The sequence below is a fragment of the Biomphalaria glabrata genome, chromosome 1, assembly GCF_947242115.1.
Source record: "Biomphalaria glabrata chromosome 1, xgBioGlab47.1, whole genome shotgun sequence".
NCBI lineage: Eukaryota > Metazoa > Mollusca > Gastropoda > Planorbidae > Biomphalaria > Biomphalaria glabrata.
In genome coordinates, this window is record NC_074711.1 from 56,111,423 (window position 1) to 56,132,768 (window position 21,346).

General features: G+C 31.1%; 2 protein-coding genes across 11 annotated transcripts in view; one reads left to right on the forward strand and one right to left on the reverse strand.

Annotated features, from left to right (window-relative positions):
* Positions 1-389: 389 nt before the first annotated feature.
* On the reverse strand, positions 390-21,289 carry LOC106052287 (maspardin-like). Of its 10 annotated transcripts, none has more exons than XM_056045447.1 (11): positions 21,003-21,289; positions 17,651-17,760; positions 12,881-12,916; positions 11,708-11,782; positions 5,982-6,143; positions 5,598-5,678; positions 5,040-5,185; positions 4,820-4,928; positions 3,770-3,877; positions 3,457-3,597; positions 390-3,295 (listed from the first exon to the last, which is right to left on the reverse strand). In XM_056045447.1, exons 4-11 carry the CDS (start codon positions 11,768-11,770, stop codon positions 3,188-3,190), a joined length of 918 nt encoding a protein of 305 aa, XP_055901422.1. In that variant the 5' UTR covers positions 11,771-11,782; positions 12,881-12,916; positions 17,651-17,760; positions 21,003-21,289; the 3' UTR covers positions 390-3,187. The 10 variants fall into 10 exon arrangements, with proteins under 10 accessions (XP_055901422.1, XP_055901428.1, XP_055901458.1 ...); XM_056045453.1 differs by lacking the exon at positions 21,003-21,289 and adding an exon at positions 17,885-17,964; XM_056045483.1 differs by lacking the exon at positions 17,651-17,760 and having other exon boundaries at positions 4,829-4,928.
* The window catches only part of LOC106079701 (O-phosphoseryl-tRNA(Sec) selenium transferase-like), a 73,001-nt gene continuing 71,799 nt past the window's right edge, over positions 20,145-21,346 (forward strand). Inside the window, exon 1 of the mRNA XM_056045412.1 lies at positions 20,145-20,346. The gene's annotated coding sequence lies outside the window, so the exon portion shown is untranslated. The remainder of the gene's footprint in view (positions 20,347-21,346) is intronic.

Sequence of the window (21,346 nt, forward strand, 5' to 3'; positions counted from 1 at the left end):
TGGTGCACTCCATATTGGGGTTTGAGAATATGCCAAATGTAAGAGTGGTGCTCCCTAGAAATGCTTTGAAAACCATCTCAGGTGTTTACCTACTCTTACTAACAGAAGAGTGCAACTGGCCTAACAGCTGAAGAACTGCAATGCAAACATTAGAGACTCACATAAAAGAACTTAAATAGACCATTAGCAACAAAAAAATATGACTGTCATCAGATGTGTCAACATGTTGATCTAGGTAATGTAAAAATAAAGCATTCTTCTTTAATTTTGAGACTTGAAGTCGATATCATTTTAGTATTTTTTGTTTAAATCAAAACACAATAATAGTTTCTCCATACTTTAAATTTCTATGCATTAAAACACTTACATAAGAAGTGAACAATAAAGCATTATTTCCTTGTAATATTGTAATGTTTATTGATTGAAGCATTAGTATCAATTGACTTTGAAAAGTCAAAAAATATTAATTTTTGCATGTACATAAAAAAGGCTGTTCATATGGCATAACAGTGATTTCATGTTACTCAATCTGTATACCTGATGATGAAGTCAAGTATTGTAGTGCAATGAAAAAAAAAACAATTTATTTTTTTAATAACAAATCAAGCACAAGAAAATTGAAATCCATTAACTATTCCAATTACAGCTTGTGTTTTCAGAAAAAAATTAGATGATTTAATTGACATACTTATGGAGAATCCTAAATAGTCTTTACACCTATTTTGAGAAAGTGAAATTGACAGTGACTTTGAATTTATAATACTGAATTTAGTTTTGGAGAAAATAATTTGCAAACCAAAACTTCAAACGAAATTTTGTTTTATAATAAAATAATATATGCACTTACAATAAGCATATAGTATAAAATAAAAGAGGTTGAATGTATCCTCACCTATTTCAAGCATTCTAAAGAAGATGGTGAAATCAGACTTTAAATAAGGCTTTTATTTAATATCTAGATGTGACAGACAGAATAAAATCAACAGCAGTCAATGACAGCTAAGTGTTTAATATCATTTTAAAAAATCATTGGCATAAAATTTACATCAAATCAAAGTTCTTTTAAAAAGTCAGTAAAATTTTAATTGTCTATGAATGGCTTAATGTAATTTTTAATTCATTTTTTTATTTTTAATAAACCAGAAATAAACAAAATAGTAACCATATGGCAATGAATATATAAAAAAAAAAGTATTTTTGTTTGCACATTAGATTTTAGAATGCTAGTCTCTTATTAATTTGACTCAAACAGAGCTTTCCCTCACAAAAACATTTCATTCTTGAGGACTTCTAGACGTATATTAAACAAAGTTAAAAAATAACATTCTTTTTTTTTTGAAGGAACGACTGTATATGATAAATGCTGGAACATAAAATCTGTTTTATAACAATATTAGCAAAAACAATGTCAACAAGATGAATGGATTTTATTTTCCATTGGGTAACAATACCAGGTAATGGTGGGAAAAAACAATGACCATATATTTATTTAAAGCTAAAACCTTTTACACTTTAAATAGAATTAAGTGTAAAAGATGTGAAAGAATAATGGAGAAGTGGTCACAATCTGAACCACAACATAGTATAGCATGTATGTAATAACATCACAAGAAACATTGGAGCATAGGATGTCAAATGAAGTAAGCTGACAAGGTAATGTGCTACCAACATGAAGTAAACATCATATATATCTTTGTTAAAATAAAATGAGGAATTATATTAGTTCCATGAAAAATTGTTCTAATGTAACAGTAAAATTTTACTTGAAAAAAACAAAAAGGTGAATCTATTTATCCCTCAAGAACTAGGTTCTTGATTAGATTACAAGCAAAGAAATATTTAATTGACATGATTATCAAATGTCAGCTACCAGCAAAACTAATTTATTGTCTATTCAGGTACTTCAATTTTAAAGCTCATCTTAGAGAAATAAATTTTTAGATATCTATTAACAATCATTTTAAAATTGAATACAAGTAAAAAAAAAAACAAGTTACTTCATACACAGGTGAAGTGGTGATACTTTACAACAGGAATGTTCAATGAAATATGCTCAAACTATGAGTATTATCAGAAATAAAGTTGCTCTGAAACATAGAAGGTACTGTAATGATTTATAGTGCAGTATAAGTAAAACATAAAAAGCTGTAAAAGCATAATTACCTTATGGCTCTATAAACAAAAATGAAAAAAAAAAGTCATTCAACAAACTTAAAATGTTTATTCAAATGCAAATTAAATTTGTAATTTCAAAAAAGATAATACAGTAATAAAGTTGCAAAATCATAATCACCTTAATAAAACAAGAAAGATCAAATAATTCAGCTAAGAAGACAGTCTTTTAAGAAAATCCATTGAACTGAACCAAAGAAATTGAATGAAACTTAAATGTTACTCACTGTAATAAAAAAAATTTCAAACAGAAACATATTTTTAATGCATATGCTTCCATGAATAGTTAGCAGCTGTAATAGATAATAAGTTAAAGTTATTTAAATGATTTGACTAGTTCTACTTATAGCATTAGTTCTATTGAAGTTGATTTTTGAAGACTACACAGGTCCTAGATTTGTCTAAGCTTACTACTGGCCTTCTAAATTAGGTAAGCAGCAACACAAACAAACAAAAATTAATAATAATTTTCTATTATTTATTATATTTGGTGTAAACTGTAAACTAATTTATAAAGCTAGTGAACAGGTAGCCTAACAAGTGGGGAATACCATCAGAGTATTACTCTTGCTCTTAGACACTAATATAACTATATATACTTTACTTTTTAGCATTGAAATTATTAATGGTTAAAATATCTGATCTATACTTAAAGGAAATGGTGGAAATATATATATAGGGGAGTTACAAATGTTGATAGTTTAGACAAGGAAAAGAAAAGCTTAATAGCCACACTTGGCATTTAGAAATTATTAATGGTCAAATTGACTTCATGCTTTGCAACTCAGTTTTTTAGACATTAGTAGATAATTTCAAAAAAAAATTATTTGAAAAATTTAGCATTTCTTAAATTACAAATAACTTAAAGAAGAGACAGTACATCATGCGGTTGTTATACATTTAACCTGGTCTATTTTATTTTAAAATAGGAAAATCTTTTCATGAAAATCTCGACTTCAGCTTTTTTTATAGTAAAAAAAAAAAAATTATTTATTTATATACAAAATGTATCACATTACGAAGATTTATTCAATGTACCATCTGCCTCAGATAATAATTGTAATTCATTTTCTGTTAGTTCACGAGCTCTATAAGGGCCCATATCATATTTGCGTAGATGAATCTGTTGAGAGAAATTTTATGAATTAATACAACTTTGAATTGATATATACATTATGTAAAATATTATTGTATTTCAAAGCAAATATAAAAAGAGTTGTTTTTTTAAATCTTGATGCTATAAAATAATTACTAATTGTCTTTTGATATTCAAGAAATCATTACCTGAAGAAAGACATTAACCTCTGTACTTTTACTTAGGTATGGAAAATTTCCCCCTGTTTTTAAATGTGCTCTTTTAGCTTCTGGATAACATTTACACATTTCTTCCCTCACACCCGATGACAGAGCACATTCATCAAATACCTGGTCAAGAAAGATTAACAAGGTGTTAAAAACATGTATGAGACTTTGTACAATATTTAAAAAAAAATATTGACTACTTAACAAATAAACATAAAAAAGAATTTTGTTTCAATAAAGAATAAAATGTTAATGTTTTAAACAAAAAAGCTATTCATTTCATCCAGTGGCTTACATCCATCAAAAGAATATCTACATCTCTCAGTTTTTGTGGTTCAACATAGCAATTCATGCAGTTCAATGTCAGTCTGGAAGCAAGTGCTTGTTGAGACATACCATCTAACTGGGAAAATATAAAAAACTTGTTCAATTCTAATACAAAGTTTATTAAAATGTTAGTTACAACAATTTTGTTTAAACTTAAGTAAATGTTCTTATGGAAAGGCAGAAGGGTAACGAAAGAGAGATGGAGAAAAGAAGAGCGATATAATCAGTCTGTTTCATATAATTTCATTACAAAAATAATTTTTGAATACTTTCATAAGAACTTTCCTTACTTAAATCTTCTATATATTCCTAAAATGAGTTGTACTTATGTATTTAAAAGATCACTAAAATTATCAAATGGATTCGCATAAAATTTTTTACTCGGCAGGTTCCTTTTACCACTAAGACACAACTGCAACATAGAGTATAAAAAATATTTCAATTTTGAATTGAGTAGCTGAAGAAAAGTCAGAGATTGTACATAGGACTACATTTTTGTCCGGGGGTGTGTGTGGGGGGTGGGGTGTGTGTATGTGTGTGTTATAGAATTCACAGACTTAAGACATGTGCACATGGGGGCTACAAAGCCAGTCATTCCAAATCAAATCAAAAGTTTATGTCAGAGAAATTATGATGCACAGGAAGAAAAAAAAATGTGGTGGGTCCATAGAGAACGAAGGAAAGAGAGCCAGCCGTTACATTTCATAATATCAGATACAATAATTCACGAGCTAATAAGTATGTTAAAGGGATCATTAAAATGTGACCCATTTATTGGAAGTTTAAAAAAAAAAAAAGAATGGAATGTTCTGGCCATAATTAACAATATAAAGCATGGGAACAAATTAACTGGTGCAGCTGGTGTGTAATGTAAGAGATACATATACAATATATTGATAATAAAGGTCACAGCTAATAAAAATAAACTTTTACTTATATTTCTGATAGTTTGATATTGCTAAAGATGTAATCATTTTAAGCATTAAAAAAATTATAATGTTATTAGAAAAAAAAATACTTTTTCAACCATAAAATCTATGGAGTCCACAATTTCTGGTTCTGTTGCTCTTCTTTCAAAACTTCCCATCACCATTTTCTTCAGATAAACTGCAGGCATCATCCAGAAGCTGATTTAAAAAAAATTAAGTTTTTTTATCAATGGCACATTTGAACATTTGTAGCCATAATCTTCAATTAATTTAATTTGATGGCTTTAGCATTAAAAGTTTTCTACTTACGTAGGTGCTGAATTTGTTTGCTGAAATATAGTGGTATCATAAAAGGTATTGCATAAAATCAAAGATGCTACTCTCTGTGACCGGCAGCTATGTTCAGCAAACTTTTGAGCTAAAAATCCCCCAAGTGATGCACCAAAAATATGAACCTGATATAAAAACAAACGAAATAGAAAAATGTCTTAAACAACATATCAATTGAAAAATAAAGGATCAGTAACACATTTTAAAAAAAAGTAAATTTTAATTTTTAATTTAATTCTTTTTTTTTTTTTGTCTTTCAACAGAACAGCTGGAATCATAAATCTCCCCAAATACCACACAATGTTTAGTAAGTGAATTATAGCAGTTTTTAAAGATGATAGTTCCCAGCATGAAACTGTCCTATAAGGGCAAACCCTTCTAAAATTTAGTCCTACCCACATATACGCACCATGGAAGTACTATCAATATGTTATCAGCACTTAAACTAGCAACCTTTAGCATGACAGCAGAGTGATTTACTAACTAGCCACCATTTCAAAATAAATAAGTAAAAACACAAAGTTTTGGAATAGTCACCCGATCCAATACTAGATGATCAAGTAGCTTCCTGAAGCCTTCTACAAACTCCTTCATTGTCCAGTATATAGGATACTCCACCTAGTTGTCAATATACAAGTATACAAAAAAAATGAATTTTGTTACATTACATAAAAAAGCTAATAATATATTGTCAATAAGATATTTTGGCTACTACTTTATAATTTTATTATAATTAAAGTATTAAATATAGGCCTATATAATATTAAAGAAAAATAAAATGGAAAGATAAGCTTCGATATTCGAAAGCTAGCTACCAGTGAAACAAATACCTATTTTAAATGTCTTTTTAAGTATAATTAATGAACATTTTCAAAGAATGAAAAATCCCTCAGTAATAAGTAATTATAAAGAGTAACTTACAGCTATAACTCTATATCCTAAAGCTGAAAGTCCTAACACTTGTCTGAAATAAACATCTGCAGTACCACTTGCTGGAGGGAAGCAAATAAGGGGACTCTTGACTGTTTTAGGCCCTGCTTCATATAAAGTCCACTCTTTGCTATTGTCATCATCTACTATAATCTGAGAATAAATAATTTACAATTAGTTTAGTACAACTACATTGGTATTATTAGCAATTTTCTTGTGTAAGCACAAATGATGAGCTAAATTTAATTATTTGCTTTGCTGCTAGATGATCTCACAATTAGCAACAACTATTCAAAATATTCAGTACAACTGCAATCTTACTCAAACTTATAAGTAAAATGTATCCTACGTTGTCTTATAGTTATGACTGGTAAAGACTGTGATCATAATTTGTTTATGAAAAACATACTGTCTTTGTGGTGTGTCAGAATCACTCGTTAGTGTACCCAGTATGTCTGTAACTGGTACTGGTGCATGCTTTTATCCTAGGAGAAGTTTAGCTCATTAGATTGTGTCACAGTCTTAGTTGACATTGCATGATCTTAAGTTCACGTCATGTTAATAGTTTAAAAGACACGTGGAATTCCTGATGTAGAAAACAGGAAGTAGAGTGAACAAAGTTGACTTTGAGTCAAGTCAAGTCAAGTCAGTAAGGTCTTGCTCCCGGTACAGGAAGGTTGGACGTTTATTCCTGGACACTTGTATATATATGCATATAGCATGAAAGTCGATGTACTAGTCATTGTTGATTAATTATATTTGAGAGTTGATTTAATTATGTGCTTATTGGATATTAAGGTATTATTCGTATTTCAATGGATATCTATAGTTGAAGCTCCAGTGTCACTAGTAGTAATTGTTCTTATTGTTACCCGCTGAGATGCGGACGTGATTTGTTGTTAACGTATTGGTTACTTTTGATACCGCTGTTATGCGGATAGGATCATTATTACCAGACTTGTAGCACTAACAAGGAGTGCAGTATATTATTATTATGTTGTAAATAAAATCTTCATGTTGTCTGCTGAACGGACTTGAGTCAGTCGTATAGTGTTTGTCTCGTCACGTGTCTAGAGCACTTCAGGAAGTAAGAACCCAGTATTACACCATTCAATCAGTCTCTAATATTCAACGTTCATTGACATTCAACCTGTCATTTACATTTTTGGTAGCCAGTATGTTGTGTGCTAGACACGCACGGACTCAACTCAAACACCACTCAAGCGAAACCAGTCACAAGTATTCAAGTAGATCATCATTGAACTAACCTGAGCCTACACTTTTTCACCGGTCGACCTGACCCGTATTTACTAGAGTCCACTTTATCATTGACCAATTCGAACTTAACATCAATAGCTTGTATATTTAAACCTGGTCAATGCCTATTTCTCCACTATTGTCGACATCTTGAGATTTAGCACGGCGTGACATCACCACCGGCAGAAACCGAATACGGCTGATACATTTGTGTGGGTGAAAAACTCAAGGCGTCGCTCGAAGACAGCTGATACATTTGTGTGGGTGAAAAACTCAAGGCGTCGCTCGAAGACAGCTGATACATTTGTGTGGGTGAAAAATTCAAGGCGTCGCCTGAAGACAGATGATACATCGTTTCCACGTGAGCGCTCGTCACCAACTTTTGACACGCTCTTGCATTGTCGAGGTTTCACCTTACATTGCTATACAGAAGGTTCTCCATTTAGACCTCTGTTCACTTATGGTCATTCTGTTTTTTCAGAGACTTTACATATTTGGATTATCTAAGCTGAAGTCTTCCACTTAGGTACTGTTGGATTTATTGGATTATTTATACGAATGTTCAAGCACTTTTGGATTATTGATCTTTGACGTTGAAGTCGGACTAACTTGTACCTATTGGCGCTCTCCTAGTCATCGTTGTACGCTGAAGAAATAACACGTGCCTGCATTACTACACCTACCTTTTGGATTATCTTTTTGGATTATTTGGATTACCTGTTGGACTTGTGTTAATTGTAAAGGTCAAGTGGAAATATTTTTGACATTACTTGAGCATTTGAGCCATCTTATGGCATATGACTGGATTATTTTACTACTACTTTGATGCTCACATTGAGGTGTATTCTCAATCGGATTACTTAGTTACCTTACCCATGGATTATTATTGAACTACTCAAGCTGTATTTGTATTTGACAAGCTACAAGAGAGGATTAATCTACGTCAGTCTACAAAAGAAAGCCTGTAAGTTATAATTAAGGATTGAATATATTCATTTGATTAATAAAGTACATTGATTTTGCTGTGGTATAGCAGTAATTGAAGTTGATTATATATAGAGTTAGTGATTGATAACTCTTGGAACCATATTAAATTGTTTTTCATTTTTGATATTTGTTACCTTAAAGGGCGGTCGGCGTGGGTCTGTCTTATGTTTTGAGACTGAAGCGGCACAATTTATTTGTTCCGTTCCATTTCACTTCATCTGATAGGAATCTTTAGGGATTTTCTTTTTGTTCTCCTAGTCCTAATAAGGTCAGAGTAGACCAGCCTTGTTCGGTAGGGACTTCTAGATCATTTAGAAATTTTTTGTTTAGTCGTATATAGTTATGTTTGTACAATTGTGAGTGTAATTTCTCTTCGTATTCATATTGTTTGTTTGTGTAAGTCTTGTATTTACACATCTGTGATTCTCCTGTCAAACTCTTCTATTTATTGATTTCTTTTAAAGCAGACTGTATTGTTATCTATATTGTTTTTGTGTTTGTCACTTATCCTTTAATTTATCTCTTTATTCGCTCATTAATTTATTTTTTTCATTTCATTTTTTTCACTGCACATATAACATGTTACAAAGATATATTTGAAATAATACTATTGTGTACATATATACTATCACTTGATTAGAACTTTATTTTTTTGAGCTCATGTACATATTTTGTGGTTATACATTTTGACACAACACTTGTCATTATTGATTACTCATCCATTGAATCTATTGATGCCATATTCTACATATAACTTTGATTGTATTAGTACACATGACACTTCAGAAGGTCATGTGTTCACATTTTTGCAAATGTGTAAATTATTTTTCATACGAGTCCATTTGAACAGCACTCAGTCATATTAGAACCTGAGTATGTGACATTATTTATTGAAATGTATTTTTCATTTTTTCAAATGTACATAATCTTTGTAAATTGTATAGATTTGATTGTGACATTGATCTTCACTGATGAATTTATTTTCCCACATATCAGTTTTGAAGAATATTTGAGCTTAATTCATAGCTTGAAACGATATACTTGATGACATGCAATGCAAACAATGATTTTTTGAAAAGAAGATTGTATTTAATATGAGAAACTATTGGAGCATTATTTATGGCTCGTGAAGCAATACATTTGATGTGTGTCGTAGACACTGATTTTTTTGAGGAGAAGATTGTATTTAATATGAGAAAATTATTGGAGCATTATTGATGGCTCGTGAAGTAATATATATAATGTGTGATGTAATCACTGATTTTTTGAGGAGAAGATTGTATTTAATATGAGAAACTAATGGAGCATTATTGATGGCTCGTGAAGTAATATATTTGATGATGTGTGGTGTAATCACTGAATTTTTGAGAAGATTGTATTTAATATGAGAAAACTATTGGAGCATTATTGATGGCTCGTGAAGTAATATATATAATGTGTGATGTAATCACTGATTTTTTTGAGGAGAAGATTGTATTTAATATGAGAAAATTATTGGAGCATTATTGATGGCTCGTGAAGTAATATATTTGATGATGTGTGATGTAGACACAGACTTTTTGAGGAGAAGATTGTATTTAATGAGAAAACTATTGGAGCATTATTGATGGCTCATGCAGTATATTTGATATTATGTGATGATAACACTAATTTTGAGAAGAATATTGAATGGATATGAGAAAACTAATGGAGCAATATTAATGGCTCAAAGTAATATATTTGATTTTTGAAAAGAACATTGTATTTGATTGATGAAGACTATTGGAGCACTATTAATGGCTCGAAGTAATATATTTGATGTTACATAATGTGAAAAGCTTATTCATTTTTTGAGAGAAGATTGTAACTTATACATTTGTTAAACCAACTTGAGCTCACAGCAAGACATATGAGCCAAATGAATATCATGATAACGACCTTCATGCTTTAATATGCTTATGACTTTGATGATTTAGATATGTTCCTCATATATCATCATTGAAGAATATATTTTCTTGACTTTCATGATTTAGTTGCATTGTCAAAACATTGTCATTATTTTCGTACACAAACCATTGAGACAACATAAATATTTATTATAGATATATTTCACTTGCATTGATTTATTTTAAAGAACATTGTCAATATTTTTCATTTGACCATGTAACCTGATTGGATAAACTAAGTATATTAGTATACGAGCATTTTTCACGGCTGCTCACTCTGTTGTAAAATTAATATTGAAAGCATTCTTTTGATGAATTGAGAATTTACTTTGAAATTTTGTGTAAAAAAAACAAAAACAAAACACTTGCTTTTTCAAATAATGTTGACAACTATGAGTATTGTCTACACAGACAAATATTTTTTCAAATATTGTAAGGTCAAATGAGACCATATATTAGTCTCATCAAAATAAATTTTTTGATAGCATGATAAGACATGTGCAAGAGATTGTAGAACACATTGTACATTTGTATAGATTATTTTTCTCTCAAAAGATATGACTATACATATAATAGTATTATTACTTAAATTTTAAAAGATTTTTTCAAAATCTTTTTTTTGAGGGAAAGGGCGTAATGTCACAGTCTTAGTTGACATTGCATGATCTTAAGTTCATGTCATGTTAATAGTTTAAAAGACACGTGGAATTCCTGATGTAGAAAACAGGAAGTAGAGTGAACAAAGTTGACTTTGAGTCAAGTCAAGTCAAGTCAGTAAGGTCTTGCTCCCGGTACAGGAAGGTTGGACGTTTATTCCTGGACACTTGTATATATATGCATATAGCATGAAAGTCGATGTACTAGTCATTGTTGATTAATTATATTTGAGAGTTGATTTAATTATGTGCTTATTGGATATTAAGGTATTATTCGTATTTCAATGGATATCTATAGTTGAAGCTCCAGTGTCACTAGTAGTAATTGTTCTTATTGTTACCCGCTGAGATGCGGACGTGATTTGTTGTTAACGTATTGGTTACTTTTGATACCGCTGTTATGCGGATAGGATCATTATTACCAGACTTGTAGCACTAACAAGGAGTGCAGTATATTATTATTATGTTGTAAATAAAATCTTCATGTTGTCTGCTGAACGGACTTGAGTCAGTCGTATAGTGTTTGTCTCGTTACGTGTCTAGAGCACTTCAGGAAGTAAGAACCCAGTATTACACCATTCAATCAGTCTCTAATATTCAACGTTCATTGACATTCAACCTGTCATTTACAGATTGCAATGTATACTCATTTCAGAGCATATTTTGTTTATTGTCTCAAATTATGGTCTACTCATAAAGGGCTATTTGATCCTTTGTGTTAAAAAACTGCAAGTTTTTGTTTTATCTTGAAGCTTCAACATGTTAATTATTAAATTCAGATGACTAAAGAGGGAAGGATCACTGTTTTCTAAAGCATTTTTTTACACTGACAAAATATTTAATATTCAACTTTCCTTTAAATAAACATTATATTGTCCTACTGTCGACTGACCTTCCTCTGTGGAATGGTGCTTCTGAAGCTTAAATATTCATGAGATCTTGAAATATCACTCATTGTTTTGGTTCACTGAAAAAACAACATAAACAGTACATTTAAAATGCAAATGAGCTGCTAAAAAATGAAACATAAAAAAACAACAACATTGTTATTTGTATTTATTTTTTTGTAAATACTTCAAAAGTGTTGACTATCAGTACAAAGTAAACTCCATTTATGGTACAGAATAATTTTTATCAGAATCCATTAGATTAAACATACAATGTATGCCATAAGGAACATTTCATAACACTTTTTTTTTTTAAATGATTTACTTCTTTTTTTTTCCAGAGAGAGAGAGAGAGAGGCCCCTTCTATTTGCTGATCAGATGAAAGCTTTTGACATGGTCAGCACAAGTGAACTTTTCAAATTCCTAAGAAAAATAGAATGCCCTCCCAAACTAACAAAGTTCATTCAATCTTTTCATGAGGAAACAAAACGCATAGTAAAATTTAATGGATCCCAATCAACATCTTTTGATATCAGCACCGATACATGGGAAATGTGCTTGCACCTACTCTGGTATATTCTTTTCCTGCCTACTGTATTATGTTTACAACTACTTCAATAAAGATGTATTTCTTCATAAAAGATCCTCTGGAAATCTCTTCAATGTATCCAGATTGAGGCAAAAACCAAAGTTAAAAAGGTATTCATCAGTGAGCTCTTCAGGGAGCTCTTCTATGCTGATGATACTGTTGCTGAATCTGCTACTCAGCTTCAAACCCTGGTTGACAGACTGTCTGCTGCATGCCAGAAGTTTGGCTTTTATAAAGCATTATACAAAGCAAGACCAAAGCTGGCTTGGAAATGTTCACAGACTGCTACAAGGTCGACTTACAAGATATTCTCTATGGTTGGAAGAATGACGCACTTGATATTTCTACATGAAGAGCAAGCCTAAATGGAGCATTCTGGATTGCAGACGGCACACACAATAGAAGTAGAAGTAGAAAGGTGACAATACCGCTACATCTGGTGTTTAGATGCCCAACCTGATGCAGATGTGTATCAAGGATTTTGCGAGACATAAAATGCAACAATTTTTTCTTTCTTTTTATATAACTCAAAAAACTGAAACAATAGAATGTTAATTAAAAGATATAGTTATTTACGACTGAACTTACAAAATTCTGGCTTATTGTTTTAAAATCAATTGTACACTGAAAAAAAAAAAAGAAAATTATTTTGATTTTTCTTCTTATCATAAATATATGAAATGCTCATTACTTATATGAAATATCGATAACTTATTGATTCAAAATATTTACAAAGTCATTCTATTTGTTTCACTTTTAATTCTATATTTACTTCAGAAATATCCTCTTTCTTTTTTTCTTGTCAGAGCATCTTATGAAATTGGATTTAATACAAATATTTTTGCAGCGCTCTTTGCCAAATGATTTTATCTCCTTTAATCTTAATAAAATTATGAACAGTGAATCATATATATATATCAATTAATTTATTGTCACCAAACCATTTATGGTCACATTGTTTTGGTTATAGCTTTCTTTGCTTACTCTAAAAATTTTCTACCACTTTTCACTTATGAAATAGCAGTAATAGTGGTGATTCAATAAAATTATCTTTCTTAACCTACTGTGATAAATTGTTTAAGCATTCACTTTAATGTATACATCAAAGGATGAAACTGTGACAGTTTTCTAAGATAATCAAAGACTGACAAAGAGTAAATTGTCATTTTTATATGTTTGAGGACAGATAAAGTACAGCTAACCTGTTTCATTTTTTTTAAATTGATTTATTTTTGTGATTCGTTTGCAAATTAATAGCTTTACAAGTCTGTTATTAATATATATATTTAAAATTTTAAAAAATTTGTTTTATATCTTTTTAAATATTTTTAATAGGACTGCAAATATGACATCATCTATTAAGCCTACAATAGGAGTAAGGAATAGGTATTTGTTTTCGTTTTTGTGTTAATTAATGCAGGGCTGATAAACTCATATCAGCCATTATTCATTTGAGCCTTCACCTTTCATTTAAAGCTGTTTTGTAGTGGGCTTGTTATCAGTATATATAGAACTATCACTCTTGTTTGTGTGTGTTGTTTTTTTAAGTGATCTTTTTTTTTTGTCAGCCACAAATGCTTTTAATATTTTCTTTTATCACTTAAGACCTAAAACTAAAATGTTGGGATGATGTAGTGTATTATGAATATAAACTAAAAAAATTTACTTTGTTTATCATAAGAAAAAAATATTTTGACAACTTTTTTCAAGTGTTACATCTGAGAAGTTTACATAATAATAATATTAAAATAAAGACAAATTTGGAAGTTATAGAAATTAGGAGATGGATAAACTGAGCAATTCTAATTCAAATGGTTCTATCTTATCTACTGTTAACTAGCTAGATTTACATTTGGATATTAATTTAAGCTTGCCATTGTGTACCCTAACATTTTTCTAACTCAACTAATGGGCATTATTTTAGTAATCTGCTATGACCATTAAAATTGTAAGGTTAATGCTGGACATGTATGAGCATTACAACAATGGTGGAAAGAATGATGCCAATAAATGCCATTAAAACAACACATTGAGGAAAAGAAATGATATCTTATAAATTACAAACATTTCTTTAAAAAATTAAATTAGTGAATTTCATCCGCAGCGCGGCAGAGTGTGGGATTGTAAAGAGGGGTCGCCGAGCTTAAAAGGTTGAGAATCGCTGCCTTATGCTGTCTGCACCCTTCTAAGATGCTTTCCAAGTCACAAATAGAAAACAGCTTTACAACATTTTTTTTTACTCCTTTAAAGAAATGTAAAAATAAAAGCGGAACTTGAACCAGAAACACTGAAAAATGAAAATGTACAGTTAACAATGCCCTCAGTTCAGTAAAAAAAAAACTTTGCATAACTCAGCATTTATCATAAAAATCTGGATATTCTAGATTAAATTTATAAGTAAATAATCTAATAAAATAATATTCAATTAAATGATAAGTTACTACAATAAAACCATTGCCATTGCTTTCACAAGTAAAGCACTGTATACTAGAAGAACCGTTTTTTTGTAAAAATGTTCTGCCAGACACTGCAAAATATCCCTACATCTTTATTCCTATGTTGTTGTTTTTTTTTTTTAAATTACAATCTTAGTTTTGTGCACACTTTAAATTTCTGATAATAAGGTTCCGTTTTTCTCTATGATGGCGGAGAAAAAATGCCCACTAACTTGAAAGTGGGGGAGGAGATTAATAGTCTTATAAAGAAAATCCTTTTAGATCATTTGCATCTAGACTCTAGACATGTTTGGGTTGTGGGAGGAAGGAGGGGAGTGATGTATAAATGTTAGAGTCATGACTGGTGGTACACAGACTGCAGGTATATTGCTTAAGGTCTTTTTTGTTGATTAGTATTAAAGTATCAAAACAAAAGATGAAGAACAAACAAATGTAGAAGTTGGGCCGCACACATTTAATTCATACACCATATGACGCTATCTTGCGCAGAACAGCTTGTTCACAACAAAGGACACATAACTAACAACGACAAAGGAATATAACTCAAATATAACAAGTATTAACATTTTTGTCAAGAGGAAATTCAAGACCTACATTTTAGTTTTCTAGACGCAGATTGCAAATCTTTTGTTAAGTCAATTATGTATTTCTAGCTGTTGTACAAATATTATATGAATTTATGATGTAATTTTAAAGTAAATATTAACTACCCAGTAAATGTTGTATTAGCAATAAGTAAATAATCCTAATGTTGTGCTTTCATTATCTGTTGTAAATAAATCAAATCTACCAAGTAAAAAAAGTCTAAATAAAATGTGCACTAATGATGACCAACTGATGTTAATGTCAATGCACTGGCGGATCGGGGGGTGGGTAGGGGCGATTGAATTTTAGTATAGAATTCACACAATTTATATACGAATTTATTACGTATATATACTACTTATTTATATTTAAACTTATTTTTAGATTATTTTGCCCCCCCCCCAACCCCTACTAGTATGTTGGATGATTTGGTGGGGTCGGGAGGGGGCGATGGCACCTATCCTGCACCCCTAAACTTTCGAGTGGGGGGGGGGGGGGTCCAAATTAGTTTGCTAGCATGGTAGCTTGTTATTGATATTCCAATCTTTGGCTGATAGGGTTGGGGGGGGGGGGGCATACCTCTACTACCGTTTCCACCTAAACACTTTGAGTGGGGGGGGGGGGGGAGCGGTCCTACTTTTATGGAGAAATCATAGTTTGTGAACAAAATTAATGAATTAAGGATTGCCGCTGGAAAAAAAAAATTGATAAATAATATTTTAAAAAAATGCTCACTTGTAAGTGATACATTTTGTTCAAAAGTCATGTTTGTAACTTTGTTTTGTTACAGAACTATAATTCAAAGCTCTAAACAAAAAAACTTTCAGAAGTGGGAGGAGAAATTAAGTGCACCAGTTAGATCCTACTCTAAATTTTTTTTTTTTAATTTTTAGGATTCAAGTATAGATTGTGAGTTAGAGTCCCAAATTTATTTAACTAGAAACATATCAGATATGGGTAAAAGCTGGAAAAAGGTGACTACGTAAAATTTATTTGGGTTTAGATCTCATCTCAATTGTTACTCTTATTCTGAAAAATTTCATATGAATTCTAACTTTTCCAAAGCAAAGTCTTTCTTAAAATTCATGTGAAATTACATAAACTCTGTCGCCATATTTGACAATTCTATTTTAAAACGTCATGTTTTCATCTGGAAAGGGGAGGGGCGATAGAGTGAAAACGATTAATCCTCGCTCCTTTTTATAATTTCTGCTAATGATTGCATTTGGCATAAAAGAATAGGGGTGGGGCGACTTGATATAAGAATTTAATTTATAGCAATGACTCTATCTAATTGTGTATCTTTCATAATGACAAGTGGACAACATATATACATTACATATAGAAGCTTCAGTGGGTATGAGCAATTAAGCTCTAAATGTAAATATAGAGTTGAAGCTATGTACTGAAACAAATGTGATACATACATATATTAAACATAAATGAATAGCAGAACCAGGGACCAAGTTTTTAAGAGAGAAAACAGTTTTGGCCACTGATGAATAATGAACTGTAGATGTCAGGAGAATGCGTTACTACAGTGAAGAATGCAAGAAAACGCTTTTACCTTTGGGGTTTCGCCCCGAACCTCTCTAATGAATAACAGGCTGTAGATGTCAGGAGAATGCATCACTACAGTGAAGAATGCAAGAAAACGCTTTTAGCGTCGGGGCTTCACCCCTAACCCCACCAATGAATAATGAGCTTTTGGCGTCGGGGCTTTGCCCCGAACCTCTCTGATGAATAATAAGCTGCTGTTGATGTCAGGAGAATGCGTTTCTGCAGTGAAAAATGCAAGAAAACACTTTTGAGGTCGGGGCTTCGTCTGAACCCCACTGGGGTGCTTACTGCGCTCCCCCAGACCCCAAGCTTACATGAGAAAGGCCTCAACATGACTGGGTTTTTTTTTCACAGAAGGTTAAGAAACACAGCTTTTTTTCCTCATATATATATATATATATGCTGTACGCACGTTTATGCATAGGGTTAGGGTTTACTGGGTGTTAGGGTTAGGGTTTGGAAAAAAATCGTCCCCTCCCCCACTCCAAAGTTCTGGATCCGCTAGTGTGTCAATGTCTAGTAATTTAAAATTTTAATAAATTTATCTAGATATCTAATTTAATATTTATCTTAGAAGATGTCTTAATAATATTAATAGTATAGCTAAAAATCTACTCTACACATTTAGTAAAAATAAAATTAAAAACTAACTCTTAATTAACTTTTAAAAGTTCACCTGAGTCTAGATCAGTAATATCATAGATCTATATCATAATATATATGAGTATGACTTATGACAATGCTATGAGTATATTACTTTATTGTCAATATGTAATTGAACTTGAAGTGACTTGATTGAAGTCTTGTACTTTGAGTCTTGAGAGACTAGTTAGTACTAGCCAGTACTATAATAATATATCTAGTAATCTAGACAGTAGATGAGTAGTAGTACTAGATTTAGTACTAGAGTTAACTAGAGTAGTAGTAGTACTCTGCCAACTTATTACTAAATACTATTATTAGTTATTAATTATTAACTAGAGTAACTTACGTTTATCGAACAAGTTAAGCTCAGTCGCCGACATTTTTTATGTTTGAATTTGTGTATCTCCGTAAAAATTAGACCTAGAAAAAAACTGATTGTATCTCTATGAACTCCTCATCCATTTTTCTTAAAAAGTATGCATTTTTTATTTTATTACTACTCAAAGTTAAACTTATATTTGATGTTAAAGTGGGTCAGGTCGATGATTTCAAAAGCTTAAATTATCGAACACTGTTTTACCTTTATCTTATCTTATCGAACATATTAAGAACTTATCGAACACACGAGAAGTATGGTGTTTTAAAAGTGTTATAATCTTAAAATTTTGTGAAAAGTATGTTGTTTCAAAAGTGTTATAATCTATATTTTTTTTTATTTATATCATTTTCTTTTTACGCCATGTCAAGTATTGAGTATTTATTTCAAAGGAGTGTCTTTGTAGCGCATTAAAAGCTTTATCATACTTTAATAATAATAATAATAATAATCTTTATTATCCGTAAGGAAAATTGTCTTACAATTTGTGCATTACCAAACAAAAAACATTATAACTATAACTATATAATTTTATAGACCCCGTGCCACACGTCTAGATCGAGAAGCACAACTGACTATGTATTTGAGGCTGATGTCACATTTTAATGGTCGATCAATTATTGATGATCTCTTGATACAGTGTCTTGACTGTTTCTCTCCCCCCCCCCCTTTTTTTTTTTACCTACCAAAGACATTTTTATTTCAAAATACCATATCTACATTCTATACCTCCCCCTTAACCCTTTCGTTTTTTTAATATCTCTTCACATCAAGCCATTCAAGCACATGCGCTAGGTATTTGTTTATTAGTTTATAACAAATAATTCAGAAGTTAATAGAACGGGGCATCTGAAAATAAAAAAAACAACAACTGGATATACGCTATATTCATTGTCTCTGTGTCATCACAACGATGATAATAGCATCAAACTATATGTGTCATAAAATCAAGCTTTTAAAATGGGTACGATTAGTGCATATTCAATGTAAATCTATTTACTTAGAAAAATATAGCACATTTACGGTAAACCACAAAAAGCTGATACAAATTGTAACACATGGGTAATTTATATATATACTTTGCATTACATTATTTAAAAAAATAACAATTAAAAAATATATAATTTAAATATTTTGTCTTCTTTGGGTTATATCCCTTTGATGTTTATTTTTAACATTAAAATGGTGTTCGATATCTTACGAAGATGAGATTGCTTATATAAAAACAGCTATTATCGAACACCCCCTTTTTAAACCTCAATTTTCATGTTTAGGTAGCAAAGGACACTTTTAAAAAAATGGTAATAGGCGATATTATGCCGCCCACGCCTGATCCGGTTCTTTCTGTGGTCTTACTGTAGACAATAAGCTCCTAAACCTACCCTCCAAAGCTGTACCATCGCAAATTAATATTAAGCCGAAAAAAAAAAATTTAGTTTTCAAGTTCTTTTATCATTGTTGTAATGAAAAATACGCCATTTTGTTTACTACGTTCTTAAGAGGATGTAACTCTCCATCCCAGAAGTTTAAAAAACAATAAACTAAGATCAAGTATCACTGAACTATATATTATTTTGATGGAATTTAGTATGATCAAAATTTAGATTTAGTGCTAGCTTTAGGGTTAGGGTTGGAATTAGGTTTAGGGTTAGGTTTAGGATTAGGTTTAGAATTAGGTTTAGGGTTAGGATTAGGTTTAGAATTAGGGTTAGGGTTAGAATTAGGTTTAGGGTTAGGTTTAGGATTAGGATTATTAGGTTTAGAATTAGGGTTAGAATTAGGGTTAGGGTTAGAATTAGGTTTAGGGTTAGGTTTAGTGCTAGGTTTAAGATTAGGTTTAGAATTAGGGTTAGTTTTACTGCTAGGTTTAGGGTTAGGGGTTTGGGTTAGGTTTAGGTTTAGAATTAGGGTTAGTTTTAGGATTAGGGTTAGGTTTAGAATACGTTTAGTGAAGCCTAACCCTAACCTTAAATCTAACCCTAAACCTAGCACTAAACCTAACCCTAAACCTAGCACTAACCCTAAACCTAAATACTAAACCTAACCCTAAACCTAGCACTAACCCTATCCCTAAACCTAAATACTAAACCTAACCCTAAACTTAATTCCCTAAACCTAGTACTAAACCTAAACCTAAATACTAACCCTAAACCTAATTCTAAACGTAACCCTAATTCTATTACCTAATTCTTATTCTAAACTAACCCTAAACCTAGCAGTAAACCTTTTATTTTGATCCTACTTAACCTAATCCTAAACTATAATATAGTGCTCCAAACGATATATAGTTCAGTGACATTTTTTTCTTTACTTCCTCTCCAGAACATCATAACAATATGGCGTTGCCTCTATTACAGCAATAATAAGGAACCGTAAAAACTAAATTTTTTTTTTCGGCTTAATATTAATTTGCGATGGTACAGCTTTGGAGGGTAGGTTTATGAGCCTATGGTCTACGGTAGGACCACAGAAAGAACCGGATCAGGCGTGGGCGGCATAATATCGCCTATTACCAAAAAAATAGTTGCAAATATTTCTCAGCCTAATTAGAAGCGTATTATATAGGTTTTGTTGAGCTGAAGCATCATTGGCATTAAAAAATACCCTTAACCCGAGACTCACTTCACTCTTCCCAAGAGGTCAAAAAAAGTGAAATTTTTATACCAATATTACCAATGCACTTTGAATATAAGTAAAAAAATGATCCTCGGGTGAAAATGAAACTAAATATAACTTAACTATAAAGAAATGGACGGTGCACAATATGAATGGACTAGTCTCTTCATAATCATCGAAATAAAGGAGAATTTTAAAAAATACAATGGGGTGTTCAATAAGTACCTTAAAACGAAGGTGTTCGATAGATGTAAGTTACTCAGTCTAGTCTAATTGACTAAGTCTCGAGTAAGTGACAGTAAGTCTAACTAGTGACTTACTAAACTTAGTTAGTTACTACTCTACTCTACTCTAGTCCCTTAGTTCTAAGTTCTAGTGGTCTATAGACTAATGACTAGTCTACTGACTACTCACTAACTCAGTACTTACTTACTAGTATTATATTAGTATTTACTATTTAGTACTAACTTACTAAGTCTAAGTCGTCTAACTCAACTGAACTGTTACTCGGTGTTACTGACTGTACTGTCCTGTAGACTCAAACCGTAACTTAAAGTTAAACTTAAATTAAAGCTATCGTGTGAAAACATCATATAATATAATTATAATAATATATCTAACATCAGTCCAATCTAATTTTTTCTTGACTATAGACTTAAGAGTCTTAGATCTAGACCTAGATATCTAGATAGATCTATCTAAATACAATAGGACTACGAATGTTTACATCCCTTTAGTTTAGTCCATAGTCGGAAGTCATTTGATAAATAGTCTAGAATTTATATCATATAGACCTAGGTCTGTGAATAGATCTTG

Bases quoted from the DNA above. Each gene is read 5' to 3' on its own strand.
- LOC106052287 (XM_013207630.2), bottom strand. From the start codon at position 11,770: ATGAGTGATATTTCAAGATCTCATGAATATTTAAGCTTCAGAAGCACC. The intron at 5,679-5,981 runs GTAAGTTACTCT...ATTGACAACTAG, and splicing joins TAGGATATAGAGTTATAGCT to GTGGAGTATCCTATATACTG. The intron at 3,878-4,819 runs GTATTTTTTTTT...ATATTTTCCCAG, and splicing joins TAGATTTTATGGTTGAAAAA to TTAGATGGTATGTCTCAACA.